This window comes from Trichechus manatus, unplaced genomic scaffold (assembly GCF_000243295.1).
Source record: "Trichechus manatus latirostris isolate Lorelei unplaced genomic scaffold, TriManLat1.0 scaffold00046, whole genome shotgun sequence".
Taxonomy (NCBI): Eukaryota; Metazoa; Chordata; class Mammalia; order Sirenia; family Trichechidae; genus Trichechus; species Trichechus manatus.
Window position 1 is genome coordinate 4,425,742 of NW_004443982.1, and position 13,914 is coordinate 4,439,655.

Here is a 13,914-nt window from a genome sequence, read left to right on the forward strand (position 1 = left end):
GTTTCTGCTGAGTAGTCCGAGCTTATTCTTATTGACTCTCCTTTGTAGATGACTTTTCGTTTATCCCTAGCGGCTCTTAAAATTCTCTCTTTATCTTTGGTTTTGGCAAGCTTGATTATGTCTTGGTGACTTTCTTTTGGGATCTACCTTATGTGGGGTTTGATGAGCATCTTGGATAGATATCTTGTCATGTTTCATAATATCAGGGAAGTTTTCTGCCAACAAATCTTCAACAATTTTCTCTGTGTTTTCTGTTATCCCCCCCACCCCGTTCTGTACTCCAATCACTCGTAGGTTATTTCTCTTGATAGAGTCCCACATAATTCTTAGGGCTTCTTCATTTTTTTAATACTTTTATCTGATTTTTCCTCAAATAAGTTGGTGTCAATTGCTTTATCTTCAATCTCACTAATTCTGACTTCCATTGCCTCAGTTCTGCTCCTATGACTTTGTATTGAGTTGTCTAATTCTGAAATTTTATTGTTAATCTTCTGGATTTCTGATTGCTGTCTCTCTAGGGATTCTTGAAGCCTGTTAAATTTGTCATTATGCTCTTCTCTAGTCTTTTTAATTTCCTGTATTGCGAGTTCTGCATTTTGCTTAATTTCCTTCCTAATTTCTTGAAGAGTTCTGTATATTAATCTGTTGTATTCCGCCTCCAGTAATTCCAAGACATTTTCCTCCTCTGGAAAATTTCTAATTTCTTTATTTTGGGAGCTTGCTGAAGCCATCATGGATTGCCTCTTTATGTGATTTGATATTGACTGTTGTCTCCAAGCCATCAATAAGTTATTAGGTTTATTTATTTTATGTTTGCTTACTGTGTCCTAGCTTCTTATTTTGTTTTGACATGCCGAAATAGGCTCCTCGTATGAGCTACTTTGATTACTGGCACCTTTGAAGCTCTAATGTCCTGTCACTGGGTGGTCAGATCTGTTACTAGCTATGTAAGCTTAAGAGTCTGCCCTCTCCTCCTGTATGGATTCAGCTCAGGTACCCAGGTAGATAGCCACCAAGTGTGTGGTGTAGGCTCTCACTTATAGTCCTAGACAAGCATGGGGGATTGGTGTAGGCACAGGCATCTGGCTGCAGCAGGGGGACACACTCTGAGCAAGGCAGGGGGCTGATGGCCGCCCCCGAGTGTCCAGGAGGAAGGCATGTCCCTTTTCCCTAGAGCACATAGGTGGGTGGGTTTTGCAGCCGGACTATGAGCACCTAATGCTGTAAGAACCCGGGAGCACCTCTTATTCATGGGCCTCTGTTGCAGGTGGCTAGGTGGTGTGGGTGGAGCCACCAGTTCTCAGGCCCCTGATGTGGGTAGGTGAAGACCATGCTTGATGGGCAGAGCAGTGTCAGATGTCAAGAACCTGCCACTTCACAGCTGAAACAGTTGAAGTTAGACTTCAGGTAGGTACCCTGTTGTACTGCGGTAATGAGGGACTACGCTGTTGAAACGGGCCCACGCAAGTCTATGCAGGGGGAAAGGCACTCAAGGTCCATGGATCCCTTATGTCTGTGCCTAGGCAACGGAGCTGTGCCTACCATGGGTTCCTGGCTTAGGAGAGCCAGCAGTTTATTTTTTCCTGTTTGTTAATTTGTTCACTTTCCAAGGCAGAGAGAATGGCTCTGGGCATGTGACAGATCCTACTTCCGGCCCAGGGTACTCAGCAATTGCTGAAGCCGGTCCGGGACCCAGTGCAGATCAGGGAGTGGGTAGGTAAATGGGAGAGAGGTTTTTCCCTAAGGAGGGTGTTTTTGATCCGCGCGGTAGGCCGTACACAAGTACTTATCTTTTGCCAATCCAGGGCTGCTTCTCACTGGTTCTGGGTGGCTGGGTAGACTCTCTGGCACTGGGTCTCTCCTGGTGCGGAAAACGCGCCTCCTGATCACTGCTGCTTGCCTGCCTGACTGCTCACCCCTGAGCTGATCAGGCCTGAAGTTCTTAGGCTCTTGCCAGGTCAGGTCTGGCAACTCCTCGCTGCTTCCGAACCGTCTCTCCTTCTCCCTGCCACTCAATCCGGTTCCTCAACTCTGCCTTTCATGTTCAGGGCTCCCAGATTGCCGTATATAATCGATTCACTTGTTTTTTCGGGTCTTTGTAGTAAGAGGGTCCACTAGAAGCGTCTGACTACTCCACCATCTTGGCCCAGCCTTGTCATTTGGTTTGTTGACTGCAGCTTCCATGGGCGTTGATTGTGGATCCAAGCATAATGAAATCCTTACAGCTTCAATATGTTCTCTGTTTATCATGTTGTTGCTTATTGGTCCAATTGTTAGAATTTTTGTTTTCTTTATGTTTAGGTATATTCCATACTGAAGGCTGTAGTCTAATCTTCATCAGTAAATGCTGCAAGTCCTTTACGCTTTCACCAAGTCTTCCTCCAATCCTGATGCTGCGCTCATCTTCATATAGTCAAGCTTCTCGGATTATTTTCTCAGCATACAGATTGAATAAGCATGGTAAAAGGATACAAACCTGATACACACCTTTCCTCATTTTAAACCATGTAGTATCCCTTTGTTCTGTTTGAATGAGTGCCTGTTGGTCTTAGTACAGGTTTCGCATGAGCACAATTAAGTGTTCTAGAATTTACATTCTTTGCAATGTTATCCATAATTTGTTATGATCCACATAGTCGAATGCCTTTGCATAGTCAATAAAACACAGGTAAACATCCATCTGACATCAGCAGTGATATTCCTGGTTCCATGTCCTCTTCTGAATCTGGCTTGAATTTCTGGCATTTCCCTGTGGATGTACTTCAAGCAACCATTTTTGAATTATCTACAGCAAAATTTTACTTGTGTGTCATATTAATGATATTGTTTGATAATTTCTGCATTCTGCTGCATCACCTTTCTTTAGAATGGGCACAAATGTGGATCTCTTCCAGCCGATTGGCCAGGTAGCTGTTTTCCAAATTTTTTGGCATAGAGGAGTGAGCACTTCCAGCGTTGCATTTGTTTGTTGAAATATCTCAGCTGGTATTCCCTCAATTCCTGGAGCCTTGTTTTTCACCAATGCCTTCAGTGCAGCTTGGTTTTCTTCCTTCAATACCGTTGGTTCTTGATCATATGCTACCTCTGGAAATAGTTAAACGTCCACTAGTTCTTTTTGGTACAGTGACTCTGTGTATTCCTTCCATCTTCTTTTGATGCTTCCTGGGTCGTTCGATATTTTGCACATAGAATACATCAATATTTTCTTCAGATCTTTCATCTTGAGAAATGCCGAGCATGTTCTTCCCTTTTGATTTTCTAACTGCAGGTCTTTGCACATTTCATTATAATACTTTGTCTTCTCAAACTGCCCTGTGAAATCTTCTGTTCAGCTCTTTTACTTCATCGTTTCTTCCATTTGCTTTAGAATTCAAGAGCAAGCTGCAGAGGGTCTTCCGACATCCATTTTGATCTTTTCTTTCTTTCCTGCCTTTTTAAAGACCTTTCGCTTTCTTCTTGTATGATGTCATCTCACAACTTGCCTGGTGTCCGGTCGTTAGTGTTTAATGAGTCAAATCTATTCTTGAGATGGTCTCTAAATTCAGGTGGGATATACTCAAGGTCATACTTTGGCTCTCGTGGCCTTGTTTGAATTTTCCTCAGCTTAAACTTGAACTTGCATAAGAGCAATTGATGGTCTGTTACACAGTCGGCCGCTGGTCTTGTTGTGACTGATGATACTGAGCTTCTCCATTGTCTCTTTCCACAGATGTAGTCGATTTTATTTCTGTGTATTCCACTGGCGAGGTCCATGTGTATAGTCACCATTTATGTTGTTGAAAAAAGGTATTTCCAATGAATAGGTCCTTGGTCTTGCAAAATTCTATCATGCAATTTCTAGCATTATCAACAGGGCCATATTTTCCAACTACTGATCCTTCTTTGTTCCCAGCTTTTGCATCCCAATCACCAGTAACTACCAATGCATCTTGATTGCATGTTTGATCAATTTCATACTGCAGAAGTTGGTAAAAGTCTTCAATTTCTTCATCTTTGGCATTAGTAGTTGATGTGTAAATTTGAATAATAGTCTTATTAACTGTTCTTCCTTTTAGGTGTATGGATATTATCCTATCAGTGACGGCGTCGTACTTCAGGATAGATCTTGAAACCTTCTTTTTGTCAATGAATGCAACCCTGTTTCTCTTCAATTTGTCATTCTTAGCATAGTAGACCATATGATTGACTGATTTGAAATGGCCAATACTGGTCCATTTCAGCTCACTAATGCCTAGGATATCTGTCCTCAAGGGTTTCATTTAATGTTTGACAACTTTCAATTTTCCTAGATTCATACTTTGTGCATTCCATGTTCTGATTATTAAAGGAAGTTTGCAGCTGTTTCTTCTCATTTTGAGTTGTGCCACATCAGCAGATGAAGGTCCCAAAAGCTTTACGCTATCCACATCATTAGGGTCGACTCTATTTTGAGGACGCAGCTCTTCCCAAGTCGTATTTTGAGTGCTTTCTAACCTAAGGGGCTCATCTTCCAGCGCTGTGTCAGACAATGTTCCTCTGCTATTCATAAGGTTTTCACTGGCCAAGAATCATTAAAATGTGCATCTTCCTCCTCATGTGCTGGTGAATCATCATTGCATTGTATCCTCTCACCTCTACTCTCATTTTCTAGGCAGATCAACTAGAAGGATCCTGGACCAATCCTTAGTCCTGATGGCCAAATAGGCGAGGAAACTTAATACTGCAAGCAGATCAACAAAAGACATCCTGTACATGCCCTCCCGCCTCCCCCCAGCCTTCCCTCAGTCCCTAAATCCTTCAGCTCTCGGAACTCCTCAGTCCTAATGGCAGCGGTCATCCTCACCTCTCCCAATTTCAAGTTTGAAGAACGAATCAGAACCCAGCCCCCACAGCCCGGGTGTCTAATTGGCGTCGAAACCTTTAGTATCCCTCCCAGACCTCCCATCCAATTAGAACCCAGAACCCTCATTACTAAGGGCCAGTAAACATCAACCTTTTATCTGTCTTATTTCACTCCTCTTTGCCCCATTAACAGGAACCAACCAGATGCGGATCCCTCCATTTTCCAGCCAATTAGTGTCAGCCCTCCATCATCCAAACATCCAATCTGCCCCGCTCACTCAAATCAATCAGGACCAGGACTCTGCTATCCTGGGGTTCATCATCCAATCATGAACCAATTACAAGTCATAAATTAACCATGCACCGATCACAACTGCTCCCTCTTTATGATTTCCAACTTCCAAACCTTTATCCACTTTGTATCCCCTTCCTCACTCACTCCTATTCCCCTCTGCGCAGTGAAGAAAGAGCCTATTATATCTCTTCTACTTTTATTCGACAATAACAAATTGTATATAAAAAAGGGAGAAGGAAGGCGGGGAGGCTCTGGATTTCCTCCTTTCTGCTTCCTCAAGCATCCCCCACCAGTACACCCCATCAGGGACTACCCTCCCCCTGCCTTGTGGTGGGGTGGGGATCTAGAGGCATGGGAATGGAGTGTGTGTATGTGTGTGTGTGTAGTGTGTGGGGTGGGGTATTGGGAGTCAAGGATGGAGAGGGGAAAGGGGTAGAGAGAGGGTCTTCCCTTATCCCCTATCAGAGCCGGCACCCTAAGGAGGGGTCTTGAGGGGGCCACGAGGGTCCACAGATATGCCTCAGCCTATGAGACGGTAGAAGATCCAGCATCCAAAAGTGACCCAGTGACTGGCCCAGCTGAGCTCTGACCACTTGTGGACAGTGTATGCCATGCCGTAGCCCTGTGGGATAGAAAGAGGTGATGTCCCACTCAGCAAGGAAAAGAGAGTCTCAGGAGAACCCATCCTTTGCACACACACATCTAGACTACACAATAAACCTAGGTGAGTTCCCATAGAAGGGCCTCGAATATAAGATAAACCAGATTAATATTTTTTTCCTTTGTGTTTTAAAAAAAATCATTTTAAAAACAAGGCAAGGCAGTCCTACTCTCTGACCTGTAATCTCCCTAATATATATAAAGAGCTCTTAGAAATCAATTTTTCTTAAAGGACATAAATCCACAAAGGAGGCAAGGAGGCAATTCTTAGTAAAGGAAAAACAAATGGCTCTTAAACATGTGAAAAATGCTCAGTCTCACTCATAATCGTCACCTGTGTGAATTCACGTGGGTACGACGTTACTTGCTACAGTGTCATTTGCAATAGGAAATGACTGGAAACTACCTGAGTGTCCACCAATAAGGGACAAACTAAATAAACTATGTCACATCCTCACAACAGAAAAAACGAATGAGGATACTCTCTGAACTGATGAGGACGACTTACAAGAATTATTGTGTGAAAAAAGCAACATGCAGAATAGTGTCATTGATTTCCTACGTTTAGGGTAAACACCAGGGGGATGTAATTAAAAATTAATTTTATATTTGCTTGTTATGCTTACAATTTGGAAGGATATTTTTATAAAATGAATAAAAGTGATTACCTGTAACGGGATAGGGGGCAGAACTGGGCAGAAAGGACATAAAGTGGGAGCAAGACTTTTCCCTGAATATCTTGAATATTGTTTGGTCTTTGTACCATTTGAAATATTTTAATAAACATAAAACAAACACTTTACCCAGATTTTGCACACTCAACCTCAATTTAAACAAATTATTTTCAATAATAAAAATATGAAATAGTTTTATTTTCAATAAAAAATTAAAAATGTACTTAAAAAAGATGCAAAACACGGACTTCGTAGGAACCATATGACTAAAAGTTATTTTAAGACTGTTTTTAATTAAAAAAGAAGTAAAATCTGGAATTTGCATATTTGACATGAATAAAAATAGTATCTAAATTTTAATATTGAAAATATTAAATTGAAAGCAGCAAAATCCAGTTTCCACACACAACCTGAGTAAAAATATTATCTTTAAAAATTACATAAAAAGAAAACCAAGATATTGCAAGGTCTACCTAAACAAAAATAAAATGAAATAAAAATTAATTAAAAAAAAGTAAAACCTGGATATTGCACTCAATCTCCATAAAATGACTTCTTAAGTTAAAAATAAGTAAAACACATTTTGGACACTTCAACCAAATAGAAGACCCAAGAGTACGAATCAACCAGACGGACAATGAGAAATGAGGACTGGTTACATAAGCTAAAGAAATACAACATGAGGACCTCATGACTTGGTGCCCCATCTTTGTCCTCATGGTTCCCATGACCAAGCAGTGCCATCACCGGGTAACCCCCCAAGCCCCAGGGCCCCACCTCACCTGCTCCTCTGTGGTGTCATCCACATCGACATCGAACAGGGAGCCCAAGTAGGCCAGGTGGAAGATGGCCAGGCCCCCAAAGAGCATGTTTAAGGCTCGCACCCCCAGGCCCTGTGGGGGACAGATGGATAGCCTTGGGGGCTGGACCTACTCACTGTTCCCCACCTCCACCTGGGCAGGGGAGTCCAGGGAGACACACAAGGCACAGTGGGTGCAAGCAATAAGGGTATCCAGGGTACCCCCTCAGGTAAGAAAGAGATGATTCAGCTCCTCCTATGGGAGGTCTTGAGGGTATCCAAGGATGAGGGGACTGTTAACAATGAGGCTGTCCAGGTCAAGTGTGGGGCAAGGATGTCCAGTTGCAGGAGATGGGACTATTCAGGCAGAGGAGGAAAAAGGGTGAGGCTTTGAGTCACGGGGGTTTAAGGTGATGAACCTTAGTTGTCCGGTGAGAGGACAAATATGAGGTTGTCCATACTTCTTAATTGCAAACGGAATGAAAAAACAAAAACAAAACCCAAATTCCTACCATGACCTACAGGGCCCAAAAGGAGCTGGCCACTGGCTATATCTCTGCCCACGCTTCTTACCCCACACTCACTCTGCTCAGGTCACACTGACCACCTGGCTGTTGCTCAAATATTCCAGGCCCACTCCCATCTCAGGGCTTTTACACTGGTTGTTCCCTTGGCCTGGAATAGTTCTCTCACTCACCTCCTTCGGTTAAAGTACTCAAAGTCACCTCATCAGGGAGGGCTCCCCTGACCTCCCTATTTAAACTTGAAACCACCCACCCCCGATACTTCCTGTCCCCCTTCCCTTCTCCATAGCACTAATTGCAATCTAACAAACTGTTAATACTTTACTGACTTATTTTTATTTACTGTCACCCCCAGTAAAATGTTAGCCCTACAAAGGCTGGGACTTGGGCTTCCTTTGATCACTGTGTCTCCACACCTAGAACTTTGCCAGGAAGCCAGGCACTCTGAGACAGACATAAGATGGAGACTGAAGCAACATAGTTTTGAGGGGATGTTTTGGGCACAAGGTTGGTTGTCCAGGCTGAACCCTCACCGAGCGATGCTGGTGCAAACAGTCTGGTGGGCATCGTTTCAACAAGACACAGGCACTGAGGATCCGAGCCAGGCGCTTCCGGAGGACTGGAGTGGGTGGGTGGAGGTAAGGAGGTCAGGTTAGCCTCAGGGGATGGTGGTTCCAGCCCTCCACCTGGGCCCTGCACTTACCATGCTCTACATAAGTGATAAAGGCCAGGGACAGCAGCACCGCAGCCAGGTGGAAGCTGAAGCCCTGGGGGGAGGGGGCGGGAGGCAACGTGGTGAACAAGGAGGCGGCCCTGCTCTCCCCCACTCCAGCTTCCACCCTGATCCCACTCCACCCTGCTCACGTGCAGGAGGGCGCTGGCTGCGTAGGTGACCAGCACAGCTGAGAAGGTCCCCAGGCGGAGAGCGTTCTTGAAAATGTCTGGGGGAGGGGGAGATATGGGTCAAAATTCTCCTGAGACTCCCCTGCCCTTCTTGGAGAGCCATAGGGTAGGATGAGGATATCTGCAACCTGTTGGTGCCCCCAGGCCCTTTTCAGTCTCAGAACTCACATGTCCAAAACACAGCTCCTGATCTTCCCTCCCAACCTGCTCCTCTCACAATCTCTCACCCAGTTGAGTTAATGTCAATTCCACCTTCCAGTTCCTCAGGGAAAAAAATCCCTAGTCACCCTGTATCCATCCTCCTCCCACTTCTACGTCTAAACTGTCAGCAAATCCTGTCAGCTCCACTTCCCTTAGTTACTCAGAAACCGACTTCTCACCACATCCACAGCCACCACCATCATCGCTGGCCTGGACTGCTGCAGTGGTCTCGTCACTGCTTCCACCCTCACCCCCTACCCTCAGTCTGTCCTTGGCAGGCAGAAGGATTTTGTTAAATCCTCAATCAGGCATAACCCTTCTCTGCTCAGGAATCTTTTGTTATGGATTGAATTGTGTCCCCTAAAAACGTGTGTCAACTTGGCCAGGCCATGATTCCCAGTATTGTGTGGTTGTCTTCCATTTTGTGATCTGATGTAATTATCTTATGTGTTGTAAATCCTAACCTCTATGATGTTAATGACGCAGAGTAGAGGTAGTTAATGTTAATGAGGCAGGACACAATCTACAGGATTAGGTTGTATGTTGAGTCAATCTCTTTTGAGATATAAAAGAGAGAAGGGAGCCGAGAAACATGGGGATCTCATACCACCAACAAACAAGAGCCAGGAGAATAGTGCGTCCTTTGGACCTGGGGTCCTTGTGCTGAGAAGCTCCTCAGCTGGGGAAGATTGATGACAAGGACCTTTCCTCTGAGCTAACAGAGAGGGAAAGCCTTTGCCTGGAGCTGGCACCCTGAATTTGGACTTCTAGCCTCCTAAACTGTCATAGAATAAATTTCTCTTTGTTAAAGCCATCCAGTTGCGGAATTTCTGTTATATCAGCACTAGGTAACTAAGACATAATTTGGTTCTGAGAGTAGGGTACTGCTCTAACTGATACCTACAATGTGGAAGCGGTTTTGAAACTGTGAATGGGCAGAGGCTGGAAGAGTTCTAAGGTGCTTAACAGTAAAAAGCCTAGATTTCCTTGAAGAGACTACTGGTGGAATTATGGACTCCAAAGGCAATTCTGATGAGGGCTCATAAGGAAGTGAGGAGAGCTGTAACACTGGAGACGGCATAGAGAATGAGAAGTATCAGCAGAGAAACAGTGGCAGCTCAACCGGGATACTGGCAAGAGACAGTGCAGGGGCCGACCCACGGAGTAGGAGAGCTGAGTACCTTCGAGCAGGAGGCTTTCTGGCAGAGTAGGGTGCCTCCAGGAACTTACTGGAAGAGCTAAAGCGCTTTGTAACAAATGCCCAAGCAGGGCAGAGGCCAGGCAGGCCCAAGAGGCACAAGGGGCTGATGGGCTTAAGCCAAGGAACCAGAAGGCACAAGCCGAAGAGACAAGGAGCACGGGAAACAGAGCTGTCTCAGTCTCAAAGGGTGGAACCACCGACAGCTGAGTCTCAAAAGGTGGGGCCACAGCTTCAGGTTTCAAAGAGTCAGATCTTCATGAACTGGGTTCCGGAGTGTGGGTCTGCCATTCATAAGTGCAAGGGGGATGGGGCTGGATCCACTGCCCAAAGCTGAGTGGGCAGGGCTGCCATGCCCAGTGGGCAGGAGAACGGGGCCTGCCAGGGCCAAGGGGGTGGGGTCGCCACACAGAAGAACTAGGAGAATGGAGCCACCTAAAGTCAAGGGAGCAGAGTTGCCATCCCAGTGGGCCTGGAAGGTGGAGCTGAAGCCCAGTGCTAAGGGGCCTCCACCCAGAATCCAGACAGTATGGCCAACACCAAGAGTATGTAGGGCAGGGCCACTGCCTAGGTAGTCTCAGAGGATTATTTTCAAGTCTTGAGAGCTAATGTAATATGTTCTGTTGGGTTTCTGACTTGCTTAACGAAAAAAAAAAAAAAAAAACCGTTGCCGTCAAGTTGATTCAGACTCATAGCTACGCTATAGAACAGAGTAGAACTGCCCCACAGGGTTTCCAAGGAGCGGCTGGTGGATTCCAACTGCCAACCTTTCGGTTAGCAGCTGAGCTCTTAACTACTGAGCCACCAGGGCTCCTTGACTTGCTTTGTGCCAATTATTCCTTTTTTCCCTCCAGTTTCTCCCATTTGGAAATGTCTGCCTTGTGCCTGTTCCACCATAGTACTTTGGAAGCAGATAACTTGTATTCTAGATTTCACAGATGAAGAGGAATTTTGTCACAGGATGGAATCTGGACTTGGAGTTGACTTAAGACTTTTTGGATGATATGATGGTATGAAAGTGTTTTACATGTGTCAAGGATGTGAATTTTAGGGGGTCAAAGGGTCGAATGTTACAGACAGAATAGTGACCCCCAAAAATGTGTGTCAACTTGGCTAGGCCATGATTCCCAGTATTGCGTGGTTGTCGTCCATTTTGTGATCTGATATAATTATCCTGGGTTATAAATCCTAACCTCAGTGATGTTAATGAGGCAGGATTAGAGACAGTTATGTTAATGAGGCAGGACACAATCTACAGGATTAGGTGGTATCTTAAGTCAATGTCTTTTGAAACAGAGAAGCAAGCAGGAGAGGAGAGGGACCTCATTATCACCAAGCAAGAAGAGCCAGGAGCGGAGCATGTCCTTTGGATCTGGGATCCCTGTGGTGAGAAGCTCCTAGACCAGAGGAAGACTGATGACAAGGACCTTACCCCAGAGCCGACAGAGAGAGAAAGGCTTCCTCTGGAGCTGGCACCCTGAATTCGGACTTCTAGCCTCCAGGTGTATCAGAGAGTGGGCTATTAGTCCTGAACATCTAGACATTTTACAGAAGGAATGGAAACTTTTGGTTAATGCCAGGAGTCAGTTAAGTGGGGACTATTTAATAAATGCTATAATTTAATTAGGAATACATTTAACAGTAAATATTTAGGAACTATATGTATCTGTCAGTTTGTTGTACTGTGGTGGCTTCTGTGTTGCTGTGATGCTGGAAGCTATGCCATTGGTATTTCAAACACCAGCAGGGTGACCCATGGTGGACACGTTTCAGCTGAGCTTCCAGACTAAGACAGACTGGGAAGAAGAACTTGGCAGTCTACCTCTGTAAAAATTAGCCAGTGTAAACCTTATGAATAGCAGCAGAACATTGTCTGATATAGTGCCAGAAGACTAGTCCCTCAGGTTGGAAGGCACTCAAAATACAACTTGGGAAGAGCTGCCTCGTCAAAGTAGAGTCGACTTGAATGATGTGGATGGAGTCAAGCTTTCGGGACCTTCATTTGCTGATGTGGCACGACTTAAAATGAGAGGAAACAGCTGCAAACATCCATTAATAATTGGAAAATGGAATGTACAAAGTATGAGTATAGGGAAATCAGATATTGTAAAAAATGAAACGGAACACATAAACATCAATATCCCATGCATTAGTGAGCTGAAATGGACTGGTATTGGCCATTTTGAATTGGACAATCATCTGGTCTACTATACCAGGAATGAAAAATTGAAGAGGCTTGGCATTGCATTCATCGTCAAAAAGAACATTTCAAGATCTATCCTGAAATACAACGCTGCACTGATAGGATAATATCCATATGCCTACAAGGAAGACCAGTTATTATGGTTATTATTTAAATTTATGCACCAACCACTAAGGCCAAAGATAAAGAAATTGAAGATTTTTACCAACTTTTGAAGTTGGAAATTGATCAAGCATGCAATCAAGACGCAATGATAATTACTGGTGATTGGAATGTGAAAGGTGGAAACAAACAAGGAACAGAGGTTGGAAAATATGGCCTTGGTGATAGAAATGATGCTGGAGATTGCATGATAGAATTTTGCAAGACCAGCGACTGCTTCATTTCAAATACCTTTTTTCAGCAACATAAATGGTGACTATACATGTGAACCTTGCCAATGGAATACATAGGAATCAAAAGGACTACATCTTTGGAAAGAGACAATGGAAAAGCTCAATATTATCAGTCAGAAAAAGGCCAGGGGCTGACTGTGGAACAGACCATCAATTGCTTATATGCAAATTCAAGGTGAAGCTGAAGAAAATTAAAACAAGTATATGACAGCCAAAGTATGACCTTGAGTATATTCCACCTGAATTTAGAGACCATCTCAAGAATAGATTCGATGCATTGAACACTAATGACTAAAGACCAGACGAGTTGTGGGATGACATCAAGGACATCATACATGAAGAAAGCAAGAGGTCATTAAAAAGACAGGAAAGAAAGGACAGACCAAAATGGATGCCAGAAGACTCTGAAACTTGTCCTTGAACATACAGTAGCTAAAGCAAATGGAAGAAATGATGAAGTAAAAGAGCTGAACAGAAGATTTCAAAGGGCAGCTCGAGAGGACAAAGTAAAGTATTATAATGAAATGTGCAAAGACCTGGAGTTAGAAAATCAAAAGGAAGAACATGCCCGACATTTCTCAAGCTGAAAGAACTGAAGGAAAAATTCAAGCCTCTAATTGCAATACTGATGTATTTTATGTGCAAAATATTGAACGACCCAGGAAGCATCAAAAGAAGATGGAAGGAATACACAGAGTCACCGTACCAAAAATAATTGGTTGACATTCAACCATTTTAGGAGGTAGCATATGATCAAGAACCAATGGTACTGAAGGAAGAAGTCCATGCTGCACTGAGGGCACTGGTGAAAAGCAAGGCTCCAGGAATTGATGGCATATCAGTTGAGATGTTTCAACAAACGGATGCAGCACTGGAGGTGCTCACTTGTCTATGCCAAGAAATTTGGAAGACAGCTACCTGGCCAATCGGCTGGAAGAGATCCATATTTGTGCCCATTCCAAAGAAAGGTGATTCAGCAGACTGTGGAAATCATCAAACAATATCATTAACATCACACTCTAGTAAAGTTTTGCTGAAGTTAATTCAAAAATGATTGCTGAAGTACATCCACAGGGAACTGCCAGAAATTCAAGCCAGATTCAGAAGAGGACATGGAACCAGGAATATCATTGCTGATGTCAGATAATCTTGGCTGAAAGCAGAGAATACCAGAAAGATGTTTACCTGTGTTTTATTGACTATGCAAAGGCATTTGACTGTGTGGATCATAACAAATTATG

The 13,914-nt window shown here is 44.0% G+C and overlaps 1 protein-coding gene across 5 annotated transcripts in view; it reads right to left on the reverse strand.

The window, feature by feature from the left end:
- Window positions 1-5,289: 5,289 nt before the first annotated feature.
- The window catches only part of PORCN (porcupine O-acyltransferase), an 18,349-nt gene continuing 9,724 nt past the window's right edge, over window positions 5,290-13,914 (reverse strand). For 3 of the 5 annotated variants that reach the window (XM_004376879.2, XM_004376876.2, XM_004376878.1), the window contains 5 exons: window positions 8,638-8,714; window positions 8,477-8,540; window positions 8,307-8,392; window positions 7,233-7,343; window positions 5,290-5,738 (listed from right to left, as the gene is read on the reverse strand). In XM_004376879.2, coding sequence (XP_004376936.1) covers window positions 5,637-5,738; window positions 7,233-7,343; window positions 8,307-8,392; window positions 8,477-8,540; window positions 8,638-8,714 — 440 coding nt within the window. In that variant the 3' untranslated portion in view covers window positions 5,290-5,636. The remainder of the gene's footprint in view (window positions 5,739-7,232; window positions 7,344-8,306; window positions 8,393-8,476; window positions 8,541-8,637; window positions 8,715-13,914) is intronic. The other 2 variants (XM_004376877.2, XM_004376880.1) reach the window with 1 other exon arrangement.